General features: G+C 43.1%; 1 protein-coding gene across 3 annotated transcripts in view; it reads left to right on the top strand.

Moving 5' to 3' along the window:
- BECN1 (beclin 1) overlaps nt 1-13,656 on the top strand; it is a 46,983-nt gene extending 33,327 nt beyond the window's left edge. For all 3 annotated transcript variants that reach the window (XM_056547869.1, XM_056547868.1, XM_056547870.1), the window contains exons 9-12: nt 2,408-2,557; nt 4,603-4,663; nt 5,972-6,114; nt 12,621-13,656. In XM_056547869.1, coding sequence (XP_056403844.1) covers nt 2,408-2,557; nt 4,603-4,663; nt 5,972-6,114; nt 12,621-12,789 — 523 coding nt within the window. In that variant the 3' untranslated portion in view covers nt 12,790-13,656. The remainder of the gene's footprint in view (nt 1-2,407; nt 2,558-4,602; nt 4,664-5,971; nt 6,115-12,620) is intronic.
- Nucleotides 13,657-14,699: the final 1,043 nt, after the last annotated feature.

Here is a 14,699-nt window from a genome sequence, read left to right as displayed (position 1 = left end):
CTATGTATATACTAGGAAACACCATTCATATATGGTACGTCTGTGTATATACTAGGAAACACCTTTCATATATGGTACGTCTGTGTATATACTGGGAAACACCTTTCATATATGGTACGTCTGTGTGTATATACTAGGAAACACCTTTCATATATGGTACGTCTGTGTGTATATACTAGGAAACACCTTTCATATATGGTACGTCTGTGTATATACTAGGAAACACCTTTCATATATGGTACGTCTGTGTATATACTAGAAAACACCTTTCATATATGGTACGTCTATGTATATACTAGGAAACACCTTTCATATATGGTACGTCTGTGTATATACTAGAAAACACCTTTCATATATGGTACGTCTGTGTATATACTAGAAAACACCTTTCATATATGGTACGTCTGTGTATATACTAGAAAACGCCTTTCATATATGGTACGTCTGTGTATATACTAGGAAACACCTTTCATATATGGTATGTCTGTGTATATACTAGGAAACACCTTTTATATATGGTACGTCTGTGTATATACTAGGAAACACCTTTTATATATGGCATGTCTATGTATATACTAGGAAACACCTTTGATATATGGTACTTCTATGTATATACTAGGAAACACCTTTCATATATGGTACGTCTGTGTATATACTAGGAAACACCTTCCATATATGGTACTTCTATGTATATACTAGGAAACACCTTTTATATATGGTACGTCTGTGTATATACTAGGAAACACCTTTCATATATGGTACGTCTGTGTATATACTAGGAAACACCTTTCATATATGGTACGTCTATGTATATACTAGGAAACACCTTTCATATATGGTACGTCTATGTATATACTAGGAAACACCTTTGATATATGGTACGTCTATGTATATACAAGGAAACACCTTTCATATATGGTACGTGTATGTATATACTAGGAAACACCTTTCATATATGGTACTTCTATGTATGTACTAGGAAACGCCTTTCATATATGGTACATCTATGTATATACTAGGAAACACCTTTCATATATGGTACGTCTATGTATATACTAGGAAACACCTTTGATATATGGTACGTGTGTGTATATACTAGGAAACACCTTTCATATATGGTACGTCTGTGTATATACTAGGAAACACCTTTCATATAGGAATCACTATGGGTAGCTTTTGTGATTAGGGTTAGGACTAAGACCTGAGACCTTTGTATATATTTCTTAACATTTTCTTGAATATTGATCCCTTACCCTTTTAAAGAGGTACTTCAGGGGAAATAAACTTACCTCCTACTTGCAGGATAGGGGATCAGCCGCCAGACTTACCAGCTGTTTCTCCCCTGAGGGCTCTGGCCCCCTTACTTAAGACTCGCTTGTGTGATGGCCCACTTAGCCAAACACCAGCTGAAATGTCACTTGTCTCCAAGGGACTGGTGAGTAAAGTGGCAAGAGCCGATCCTCATATAGTATATTGCAGGGGTCCCAAAAGTTGGAACCCCAGTGATAAGACACCTATCTCCTATCCTGTGTAAAGGGGATGCTTTTTTTTTTCCCCCCCCCCCAATTCCACGTGACATACGTTTACGTCATGGGGTTATTAAAAGGGTATTCTGGCCATATCCCTTTGGATAGGCGATAAGATGTGAGATTGCAGGGGAACCCCCCCCCGCCCCCCGCGATTTCCGTGCAGCAACCGGCTTTCGGTGCTGGGCTGCTGCTCCAGTCTCAGAAACCCCTCATGACATCACTCCACGCCACCTTCCGTTGAGGTTTATGGGAGGGGGCGTGACAGCCTTGGATAGTCCCTTATACGCACCCTTAGTCTTCAGTTGTAAACTATTTTTGTTTTTCTGTAGCACTTCTAGAGGTAAAAGTAATCCTTGCATAGTTTCTACTATGCAAGAATTACGACATTAGTAAACTTTCTATTGAGCACATAGACGTATGGGGTCTTTCCAGCTATACTAGGTCCTGACTGGGATTCTCCTGTCTCTTTTAACTCATAATTTCCTAATGGAATATAATTATAAAACATTTTATCTAAACCAAGTGCTATATCTGCTCTTTAATTCTTAGGGTCCCTGTCAACACATTCATGCTGCCTGAACCACGATTCAATGGGGTGGTCCTGAGTGGCCTCTCCGCTCCACGTCAGTCTTGATCGATGCATCTTTTCCTATACTCATACAGAGCGATGTCCATAAAACAAGGCCTGTAGAGGTAGGAAAGAAGCCACCAGGGACCGCCCTGATGAACCTTGCTTCCAGCAACATGAAAGTTATGACAGGTTCCCTTTAAAGGGAACCTAACAACTAAAGACCAGATATAGCGCTTTGTTTTAGTACTGCAGCTGGTGTTAAGGACCAATCTCTGTCGTCTCCACTCACAAACTCTTTTTATCGTAGGCATAGTGGACAGTTTGGTACAATCAACAATTTCCGCCTTGGCCGATTACCCAGTGTTCCTGTTGAGTGGAATGAGATAAACGCAGCTTGGGGTCAGACCGTTTTACTCCTACATGCTTTGGCTAACAAGATGGGGCTTGAGTTCCAGAGGTAAGTACAGTGCAGGTAATACTTTGGGTTAAAGTAAACAATACTGAAAATGTATTGTACCGCCATCATGCACATATTTAAATCAAATCTGTTAATAGACACTGACAACCATAAATAGCCACCAAAGGTATGTGTGATCTTCCCTATTGGGGAAACACACATACGTACAGGGGAAAACAACACGCATACATACATACATACAGGGGAAAACAACACACATACATACATACATACAGGGGAAAACAACACACATACATACATACATACATACATACGTACAGGGGAAAGCACGCATACATACATACAGGGGAAAACCACACGCATACATACGTACAGGGGAAAACCACACGCATACATACATACAGGGGAAAACACACATACATACATACAGGGGATAACAAGCTCTTAATGTCCCAGCCACTGCTGATACACAGTCGGAGAGGCGGGCTCTTTCCAACAAACTTTTTTTTTATTTTTATTTTTATATATATATATATATAGTTTGTTGGAAAGAGCCCGCCTCTCCGACTGTGTATCAGCAGTGGCTGGGACATATATATATATATATATATATATATATATATATATATATATATATATATATATATATATATATATATATATATATATATATATATATATATATAATATATATTTCTTTGAGCTTTCCCGGCCCCACCTCTCACCAGTGATTGACAGCTCTAATGTCTTATCCGAAAACCACTAGAGATGTCAATCCTCCGAGACTGGGTGAAGAGCCTGCCTCTATGACTTTTTTGCTCCCACAAAACTGGTGACAGTCTCGCTTTAACCCTTTACCCTTTGGATATATTACTTATGAGCAGAGTTTCCCAGAAGTTAAGTGGTACTTAACTGGGGATTAAAACAAGAAACTTACAGACTTACCTCCGCCATTCCCCCAGTGCCTCAGATATCGCTGCTCCGGTCTCCAGTGTGATGCTCTTCCTGGTGCGGGGGGTCGACACATCAGAGAGCAGCTCAGTGAATTGTCCCACCTCTGCCAGTAATTGGTTGAGTGGCAGTGTGTGATGTATTAGGCCCAAGCATCAGGAAAAAGACCAGCCAGCTACTGGCTAAGGGTACATTCACACGTACTCAGATTTTATGGGCAGGATTTGATGCACAGGATTTTCTGCTGCAGATTTCAATGTAAACGAAATGACTGAACACAGCTTCTAATCTGCAGTTACCTTCGTGTGAATGTACCCTAAGGCAGGAGATAACCCCTGGGCCAGCACTTAGCTGAGCTGCAGTCCGGTGCGTCATGAGCGCCGGGAGGTTTTAATGCCGGTAGCCTGGACTTCTCTGCATGCCTCTAATGGGGTCCTAAATAGGAACATAATAGAACATATGGATTGGAGATGTCATAATGGGGCAAGCATTTTGATGCAATTGACCTGCTTGTATGTATGTATGTGTAATAAATATAATAGAAATAAAAAATATATATATAAATCTATAAATTTATCTAATCTTATCGATCTATCAAATCGTACCTTAAATCTACCATTTAAAGGAGAACTGCGGCATAAGTTATTTAAATCCCCCTCTGCCCGGGCTGCAAAGACAAACATTAACTCCCCTTCCTACGTTCCCCTGTTGCGGAGATATCTGCGTCCCGTTCCTCCAGTGTTTCTAGCTTCTTAAGCTCGAAACATCACAGTGCAGGCAGCGTATCGCCGGCCGCAGCGATGTGCCGCCTCGGCCGGTGATAGGCTGAGCGCACTGTAACGTCATGTGAGGAGCTGCCCGGGCCCCCCTCACGTGAGCTCAGCCTATCACCAGCCGAGGCGGGACATCGCTGCGGCCGGCGATACGCTGCCTGCACTGTGACGTTTTGAGCCTAAGAAGCTAGAATCTAGCAGCACCGAAGGAACGGGACGCCGATATCTCCGCAATGGGGGTACGTTGGAAGGGGAGTTAAAAAAAAAAAAAAAATAAAAAGTTGTTTTTGTAGCCCGCATTTCTCCTTTAAATTATTTTGTATTTTGTATAATGTTTAATTTTCCTTGGTTCACTTTTAGATATCGTTTGGTGCCATTTGGAAATCATTCCTACTTGGAGTCACTCACCGACAAGTCTAAGGTAGTTATAAAATAATGTGCAATTATTATATCTTATATGGATTTTGTGACTATTTATTAAAGCGCAACTGTCATGAAATTTTAGTGTAATAACCTGCACACAGCCTTAGTACTGTGTGCAGGTGTTGTGTACTGCAATTATTTTACCTTATATTTCCAGGCTTTTGTGACGCTAAAAAGTGCTTTTAATCAAAGCCACTGACGGTCGGCTAGGCATGGTGCGAGGTACGCGATGCCCCGCCGCCGCCACGCCCACTTTGTATCACGGTGCTGGGACCGCTGTGTGATTGACACAAAGGTCCCAGCGCATGCGCTCTTCAACTAATGTAATGTGCGCGCTGCTGCGTGTCATGCAGTAAGCGCTCGCTTGCTCCACCTAGCCCTGCGCAGGCGCACTGAGGAGGAGGATGGTGGCAGGAGCAAGCGCCCGCTGGAGGAGCGAGCGCTTGCTGATGACACGCAGCAGCGCGCACATTACATTAGTTGAAGGGCGCATGCGCTGGGACCTGTGTCAATCACACAGCGGTCCCAGCACTGAGATACAAAGTGGGCGTGTGGGTGGGCGTGGCGGCGGCGGGGCATCGCGTACCTCGCACCACGCCTATCCGACCATCAGTGGCTTTGATTAAAAGCACTTTTTAGCATCACGAAAGCCTGCAAATATAAGGTAAAATAATTGCTGTGATGAGCGAACTTACAGTAAATTCGATTCGTCACAAACTTCTCGGCTCGGCAGTTGATGACTTTTCCTGCATAAATTAGTTCAGCATTCAGGTGCTTCCGTGGGCTGGAAAAGGTGGATACAGTCCTAGGAGACTCTTTCCTAGGAATGTATCCACCTTTTCCAGCCCACCGGAAAGCTGAACTAATTTATGCAGGAAAAGTCAGCAACCGCCGAGCCGAGAAGTTCGTGACGAATCAAATTTACTGTAAGTTCGCTCATCTCTATACACAACACCTGCACACAGTACAAAGGCTGCGTGCAGGTTATTACACTAAAATTTCATGACGGTTACGCTTTAAGATACAAGTATCCATTCGTATAGCATGTTTGCCGCTCGTTTCTTCCGGAGCAAACGCATGCATTATCCATTGGGACCTGTATGCGTTACCCAGGGGACATAAGTCTTTACGCCTTCAAAGATGGCAGATATTACTTTTTCTATACTATTGTTTTTTTTTTCTGCTGATGTAACATTCCTAATCTAAAGAAATCTAAGAAGAAAATATCTAAAAGCGGAAATAAAAGGGACCGCTACATTCTTCATCATGGCAGTAGTCAATGATTCCGCAAATTCCTGTTTTCCAGGAGCTTCCGCTCTATTGTTCAGGAGGCCTGAGGTTCTTCTGGGATAACAAGTTTGACCATGCGATGGTCGCCTTCCTAGATTGTGTGCAACAGTTTAAGGAAGAAGTGGAGAAAGGCGACACTGGATTCTGTCTACCCTACAGGTTAGTGCCCAGATGAATGTTATAGAATGGAATATAGAGTGAAATAACAGGACTGTTCTTGCCAGTGCCATGATGGAAATATACGGGGAGATTTATCAAAACCTGTGTCGCCAAAGATATATAACCCTACATATATAGTAGGTAAGGGTACGTAATTAAACCTCGAACACCAAAAAGAGAACCGTACCACAAACAACAAGAAAGTAATAAGATTTAAAAGAGAAACTTTATTAATGCAACACAATGAAGAAATAAAAATAAAGTTAAAACAAAGGGAGTAGAAACAATATACAAGCACCAGTAAACATACCAGGATATAGGACTATGGTAGGACCTATTACATCAGAATATGCAAATACAATAAAAAAAATGCCAAATTAACAGGAAAGGTACATAAATGATACCGCATTAAGGGTGCCAGACCATACCTACACCTGAACCCCAACGATCGTTTCGCTGTTATGCCGCTTCTTCAGGGGGCGTCCCACGCCCCCTGAAGAAGCGGCATAACAGCGAAACGATCGTTGGGGTTCAGGTGTAGGTAAAACCTTAGTTCCACTGAAGCGAATAAAGCCGAGTTAGAATACCACACACGACCTTAGGACAGGTGTGGCGCTGTTTTTGAAAGAAAGCAGATACATTTTTCTAATCCTGAATAACCACTTTAAAGGGGTGAACATTATTATTTATTTATTTATTTATTTTTTTTTTTTTATATCCTCTGACCCCAGAAAGTTAAACAGATTTTAAACTTATATTAAAAAAATCTTAATTCCTTCTCCCCCCCCCCCTCTTTTTTTGTATGTTCTGTTTCTCTACGCTCTTGTGTTCTCCCTCTTTAGGATCTTTTCTTTGTGTGTTACGATTAGAGATGAGCGAATTTACAGTAAATTCGATTCGTCATGAACTTCTCGGCTCGGCAGTTGATACTTTTCCTGCATAAATTAGTTCAGCTTTCAGGTGCTCCCGTGGGCTGGAAAAGGTGGATACAGTCCTAGGAGACTCTTTCCTAGGACTGTATCCACCTTTTCCAGCCCACCGGAGCACCGGAAAGCTGAACTGATTTATACAGGATAAGTCATCAACTGCCGAGCCGAGAAGTTCGTGACAAATCGAATTTACTGTAAGTTCGCTCATCTCTAGTTACGATGTATGACTGTGCTTCCCGTTCTTTCTTCACTTTCAATAGTTCTCCCCCTGAATTGAGATTTTGCCTGTGTATGCACGTGCATCTGATGAGCAGCTATTGATTTTGATCTTTCCATTTTATGGTTTATTGAAATGTATAATTGCTCACGGTTATATCCTAATTTCTGTCATGTTCTTTATGTATGTGCCGTACCTCGCGGACTGTTTGGTGCACCTGCTTCTGCCTATGTTTTTCTACATTGTTGTGACTTATAGATTTCTGTATACCCGGCCTCACCTGGCTGTAGGGCTCGATTGTTATTGTATTGCTTGTCTTTTCTTATGTTCACTTATTTTTTTGAATAAAAACCTTTTTGAATTAAAAAAAAAAAAAAAAAAATCTTAAAGGGGTATTCCAGGCAAAAACTTTTTTTATATATATCAACTGGCTCCGGAAAGTTAAACAGATTTGTAAATTACTTCTATTAAAAAAATCTTAATCCTTCCAATAGTTATTAGCTTCTGAAGTTTTCTGTCTAACTGCTCAATGATGATGTCACGTCCCGGGAGCTGTGCATGATGGGAGTTGGACCGCTCCCGAGACGTGAGTCATCAGAAAGCAGTTAGACAGAAAACAGCAACTTCAGAAGCTAATAACTATTGGAAGGATTAAGATTTTTTTAATAGAAGTCATTTACAAATCTGTTTAACTTTCCGGAGCCAGTTGATGTATAAAAAAAAGAAAAATGTTTTTGCCTGAAATACCCCTTTAACGACGCAGGACGTATATTTACGCGCCGCGATCCCGCATCATATCGCGTCTGTCCCGGCGCTCATCAACGGCCGGGACCCGCGGCTAATACCACACATCGCCGATAGCGGCGATGTGCGTTATTAACCCTTTAGAAGCGGCGGTCAAAGCTGACCGCCGCTTCTAAAGTGAAAGTGACCCGGCTGCTCAGTCGGGCTGTTCGGGACCGCCGCGGTGAAATCGCGGCGTCCCGAACAGCTGACAGGACACCGGGAGGGCCCTTACCTGCCTCCTCGGTGTCCGATCGGCGAATGACTGCTCCGTGCCTGAGATCCAGGCAGGAGCAGTCAAGCGCCGATAACACTGATCACAGGCGTGTTAATACATGCCAGTGATCTGTGTAAAAGATCAGTGTGTGCAGTGTTATAGGTCCCTATGGGACCTATAACACTGCAAAAAAAAAAAAAGTTAAAAAAAAGGGTTAATAAAGGTCATTTAACCCCTTCCCTAATAAAAGTTTGAATCACCCCTCTTTTCCCATAAAAAAATAAAACAGTGTAAAAAAATAAATAAATAAACATATATGTGGTATCGCCGCGTGCGTAAATGTCCGAACTATAAAAATATATCATTAATTAAACCGGATGGTCAATGGCGTACGCGCAAAAAAATTCCAAAGTCAAAAAAAGCACACTTTTGGTCACTTTTTATACCATTAAAAAATGAATAAAAAGTGATCAAAAAGTCCGATCAAAACAAAAATCATACCGATAAAAACTTCAGATCACGGCGCAAAAAATTAGTCCTCATACCGCCCTGTACGTAGAAAAATAAAAAAGTTATAGGGGTCAGAAGATGAAATTTTTAACCTCTTCAGGACATAGGGCGTATGGATACGCCCTGCATCCCGAGTCCTTAAGGACCGAGGGCGTATCCATACGCCTGTGGGAATTCCGGCCCCCACCGCTAGCGGGTTGGGGACCGGAGCCGGATGCCTGCTGAAATCGTTCAGCAGGCATCCCGGCATATCGCCCAGGGGGGTCATTATGCCCCCCCGTCGGCGATCGCCGCAGATCGCTGGACTGAATTGTCCGGGTCAATCGGGTCTCCAGTGACCCGATGACCCGGAATTACTGGCTGTTCGGGGCCGTCTCTGACGGCCCCGAACAGCCAGAGCCTGCAGGGGTGAGGTGGCACTGGTGCCACCTCACGATCGCCCTGATTCGTCGGCCGGATTACCGGCCGACCAATCAGGGCGCCTGCTGCGGGTGTCACTCCCACACCCGCTCCGCCCCTCTTCTGGAGGACGTGAGCGGGTGCGGGACATGCACCCCGGGTGCTGGGGACCCCGATCCCCGGCGTCCCTGTTGGGATCGGGGCCCCAGGAGCAGCTGCGGCGGCGAGACAGACCTGCAGTGTCTGGATCGTTGGAGGTGAGTGACAGCCTCCTGCTGTTGCTTAGCAACAGCTCCCAGCATGCAAAAAGGGCATGCTGGGAGCTGTAGTTATGCAACAGCAGGAGGCAGACCACCACAACTCCCAGCATTCCCTTATGGGCATGCTTGACTTTTGGTTTTGCAACAGATGGAGGCACATTCTTTCTATGGAAAAGTGTACCTTCAGCTGTTGTATAACTACAACTCCCAGCTTGCACAAACAGCTAAAGTGCATGCTGGGAGTTGTAGTGGTGCATCTGCTGGTTGCATAACTACAACTCCCAGCATGCCCGTTAGCTGTCGGTGACTGCTGAGAGTTGTAGTTTTGCAACAGCTGAAGGCACACTGGTTGTGAAACTCAGATTTTTTTTTTTTACCTAACTCAGTGTTTCACGACTGGTGTGCCTCCAGCTGTTGCAAACTACAACTCTCAGCAGTCACCGTACACCATGCACCGTACATGCTGGGAGTTGTAGTTTTGCAACAGCTGGAGGCACACTGGTTGAGAAACACTGAGTTAGGTCACAAACTCAGTGATACATAACCAGTGTGCCTACAGTTGTTGCAAAACTGCAACTCTCAGCAGTCACCGACAGCCAACGGGCATGCTGGGAGTTGTAGTTATGCAACAGCTGGATGTCCCCCCCAATGTGAATGTACAGGGTACACTCACATGGGCGGAGGATTACAGTAAGTATCTGGCTGCAAATTTGAGCTGCCGCAAACTTTCTGCTGCATCTCAAATTGCCAGCGAGAAACTACTGTGAACCCCCGTCCGTGTGACTGTACCCTAAAAACACTACACTACACTACCACAAAAAATACAATAAAAAGTAAAAAACACTACGTATACACATACCCCTACACAGCCCCCCTCCCCTCCCCAATAAAAATGAAAAACGTCTGGTACGCCACTGTTTCCAGAACGGAGCCTCCAGCTGTTGCAAAACAACTCCCAGTATTGTCGGACAGCCGTTGACTGTCCAGGCATGCTGGGAGTTTTGCAACAGCTGGAGGCACCCTGTTTGGGAATCACTGGCGTAGAATACCCCTATGTCCACCCCTATGCAATCCCTAATTTAGGCCTCAAATGCGCATGGCGCTCTCACTTTGGAGCCCTGTCGTATTTCATGGCAATAGTTAAGGGTCACATATGGGGTATCGCCGTACTCGGGAGAAATTGTGTTACAAATTTTGGGGGGTATTTTCTGCTTTTACCCTTTTTAAAAATGTAAAATTTTTGGGAAAACAAGCATTTTAGGTAAAACAAAAATTTTTTTTTTACATATGCAAAAGTCGTGAAACACCTGTGGGGTATAAAGGTTCACTTAACCCCTTGTTATGTTCCCCGAGGGGTCTAGTTTCCAAAATGGTATGCCATGTGGGTTTTTTTTTTGCTGTCCTGGCACCATAGGGGCTTCCTAAATGCGGCATGCCCCCAGAGAAAAATTTGCGTTCAAAAAGCCAAATGTGACTCCTTCTCTTCCGAGACCTGTAGTGCGCCAGCAGAGCACTTTTCACCCCCATATGGGGTGTTTTCTGAATCGGGAGAAATTGGGCTTCAAATTTTTAGGGGTATTTTCTGCTATTACCCTTTTTAAAAATAAAAATTTTTTGGGAAAACAAGCATTTAGGTAATTTTTTTTTTTTTTTTTTACATTTGCAAAAGTCGTGAAACACCTGTGGGGTATTAAGGTTCACTTTATCCCATGTTACATTCCCCGAGGGGTCTAGTTTCCAAAATGGTATGCCATGTGGTTTTTTTTTGCTGTTCTGGCACCATAAGGGCTTCCTAAAGGTAACATGCCCCCCAAAAACCATTTCAGAAAAACGTACTCTCCAAAATCCCCTTGTTGCTCCTTCCCTTCTGAGCCCTCTACTGCGCCCGCCGAACACTTTACATAGACATATGAGGTATGTGCTTACTCGAGAGAAATTGGGCTACAAATACAAGTAAAAATTTTGTCCTTTTACGCCTTGTAAAAATTCAAAAATTGGGTCTACAAGAACATGTGAGTGTAAGAAATGAAGATTGTGAATTTTCTCCTTCACTTTGCTGCTATTCGTGTGAAACACCTAAAGGGTTAAAACGCTGACTGAATGTCATTTTGAATACTTTGGGGGGTGTAGTTTTTATAATGGGGTAATTTATGGGGTATTTCTAATATGAAGACCCTTCAAATCCACTTCAAACCTGAACTGGTCCCTGAAAAATACTGAGTTTGAAAATTTTGTGAAAAATCGGAAAATTGCTGCTGACCGTTGAAGCCCTCTGGTGTCTTCCAAAAGTAAAAGTCTTCCAAAAGTAAAAACACGTCAATTTTATGATGCAAACATAAAGTAGACATATTGTGTATGTGAACCAAAAAAAAATTTATTCGTAATATCCATTTTGCTTACAAGCAGAGAGCTTCAAAGTTAGAAAAATGCAAAATTTTCAAATTTTTCATCAAATTTACGGATTTTTCACCAAGAAAGGATGCAAGTATCCACAAAAATTTACCACTATGTTAAAGTAGAATATGTCACGAAAAAACAATCTCGGAATCAGAATGATAAGTAAAAGCATTCCAGAGTTATTAATGTTTAAAGTGACAGTGGTCAGATGTGCAAAAAACGCTCCGGTCCTTAAGGCCAAAATGGGCTCCGTCCTGAAGGGGTTAAACGTATACATTTTCCTGCATGTAGTTATGATTTTTTCCAGAAGTGCGACAAAATCAAACCTATATAAGTAGGGGATCATTTTAACCGTATGGACCTACAGAATAATGATGAGGTGTCATTTTACCGAAATATGCACTGTGTAGAAACGGAAGCCCCCAAAAGTTACAAAATGGTGTTTTTTCTTCGATTTTGTCGCACAATGATTTTTTTTTTCCGTTTTCGCCGTGCATTTTTGGGTAAAATGACTGATGTCACTGCAAAGTAGAATTGGCGACGCAAAAAATAAGCCATAATATGGATTTTTAGGTGGAAAATTGAAAGGGTTATGATTTTTAAAAGGTAAGGAGGAAAAAACGAAAGTGCAAAAACGGAAAAACCCTGAGTCCTTAAGGGGTTAATCCTTGGATGACTTTTTGATGGTCTCTACATACAATGGTTTCAACATACAATGGTCGTCCTGGAACCGATTAATATTGTAAATTGAGGGACCTCTGTAATACCTTTTTTTTATATGTATCTCTTTTCAGGATGGATGTAGAGAAGGGTAAGATTGAAGACACTGGAGGCAATGGTGGCTCATACTCAATAAAGACACAGTTCAACTCGGAGGAACAGTGGACCAAGGCCCTGAAATTTATGCTAACCAATCTGAAGTGGGGACTGGCTTGGGTCTCTTCTCAGTTCTATAATAAGTGAGATGGGGAATTGACGCATGTCCCACATTTCACTCCGGCATAATCAAGCTTAAGGAAGACCGCTCTCTCAATGCCGCTCTATATAACCCTTATAGTGCCCGAGGCTGGCTCCTTTTGGCACTAGGAGACGAAAAGCATTGTTGACTTGACTTGGTCGCTATTTTGTGTCTACAGGGAAGTCTTCTTACACCATAGATATGGCGGAGCACCCTGGAATTTTAATTTTGGATTGTCCAAAAACAATAATAATGAAATATATGTAATGCCTTTAAAAAAAAATAGAGAATATATAGAAACTGATAGGTATATATATATTGCTACTTTTAATTACGCAATGAAAAAGTGTAAGTATATGGATTTTCTTTTCTATTCCGGCAGACCGTGTCATCATTGTGCGCCAGACTGCGGGGGGGGGGGGGGGGGGGGGGGTGTAGCAGATCCACTCAATGAGCTGTATATTAGTATCCCAAGCAATAGGAGTATATTCTTCATGAATTTATTTGGCCCGATTTACAAAGTGTCAGCTTTTTATTATTGTGGAATGATGTTTGTTGACTTGCATGATTCCACTTTATTTACTATGGGAGTTTACAGGGCTGGAAAGTTTTTTTGATCAGATTTTTCTTGGTAGAAATTTCCAGTCATTTGTGTATTTTTTTGTTTTGTTTTTTTCACAATTTTGACGCACAACCTGACGAAACCAGGTTGGGTTTACAATAGTAAATCAGGGCCGTAATGTAATATATATATATTACAGTAGTTTGAAAAAAATAACTAAAAAAAAAATACTACAAAAATATTTGTAATGTATATTTCTGTGCACTGATGAAATAAAACACTGAAATAAAGATTATTTTGTAATCCCATTAATATTTATTGGTGACTCCTTCCCTACATGTATATAGGAATAGAAAACATAAGCTTAGAGATGTATGGCTTCTGATGAGGGGTGTTGTGTTTTTACAGTGTGTTTGATCATTGCGAGAATAAATACCCGCATTTTTCGTCATATAAGACGCTCCGGCATATAAGACGCACCTAATTTTATAGGATAAAAATCTAGAAAATAAAGATTCTGAACCAAATACAATGTAAAGTATAGGACAGTGATCTTCAACCTGCGGACCTTCAGATGTTGCAAAACTACAACTCCCAGCATGCCCGGACAGCCGTTGGCTGTCCGGGCATGCTGGGAGTTGTAGTTTTGCAACATCTGGAGGTCCGCAGGTTGAAGACCACTGGTATTGGAGGTAATACTCACGTGTTGCCGCCGCTGCGGACCCGTCACCGCTGCCCTGGATGTCGCCCTTCATCGCTGTTGCCGCGTCCCCGGGGTGTCCCCGTCGCTCCGGAACGTCTCTGCTGCCAGGTATCCTCGCTCTCAGTCGCCGCCATCACGTCGCTATGCACGCCGCTCCTATTGGATGACGGGACGGCGTGCGCGACGACATGATGACGATGAAGGAGAGCGCCGGCCATGCAGGGGATCCCGACACGGAGCAGACACCAAGGAGGCAGGTAAGGTCCCTTCTGGTGTCCTGTAAGCTGTTGGGGACGTCGCGATTTCACTGCGGCGGTCCCGAACAGCCTGACTGAACAGCCGGGTTAGTGTTATTTTCGCTTCAATCCGATCGCGGTGATGCCCTGTATAAACCCTTCGAGAGGCGGCAATCAAAGCTGTCCGCCGCGTCTCGAAGGGTTAATACAGGGCATCACCGTGATCGGTGATGTCCTGTATGAGCCGCGGGTCCCGGTCGTTGATGGCCGCAGGGACCACCGCGATAGGACAGGTATTTGCCGTATAAGACGCACCAACTTTACCCCCTAGTTTTGGGGAAGAAAAAGTGCGGATGACAGAGCTCCGCCTAACAGAGCCCAACGTCAGTGTGAACGAGGCCTAAGTGACAAGAC

This window comes from Hyla sarda, chromosome 12 (genome assembly GCF_029499605.1).
Source record: "Hyla sarda isolate aHylSar1 chromosome 12, aHylSar1.hap1, whole genome shotgun sequence".
NCBI classification, from domain to species: Eukaryota; Metazoa; Chordata; class Amphibia; order Anura; family Hylidae; genus Hyla; species Hyla sarda.
Note: the sequence above shows the minus strand (reverse complement) of the source record. Positions and strands in the feature narration are given on the sequence as shown.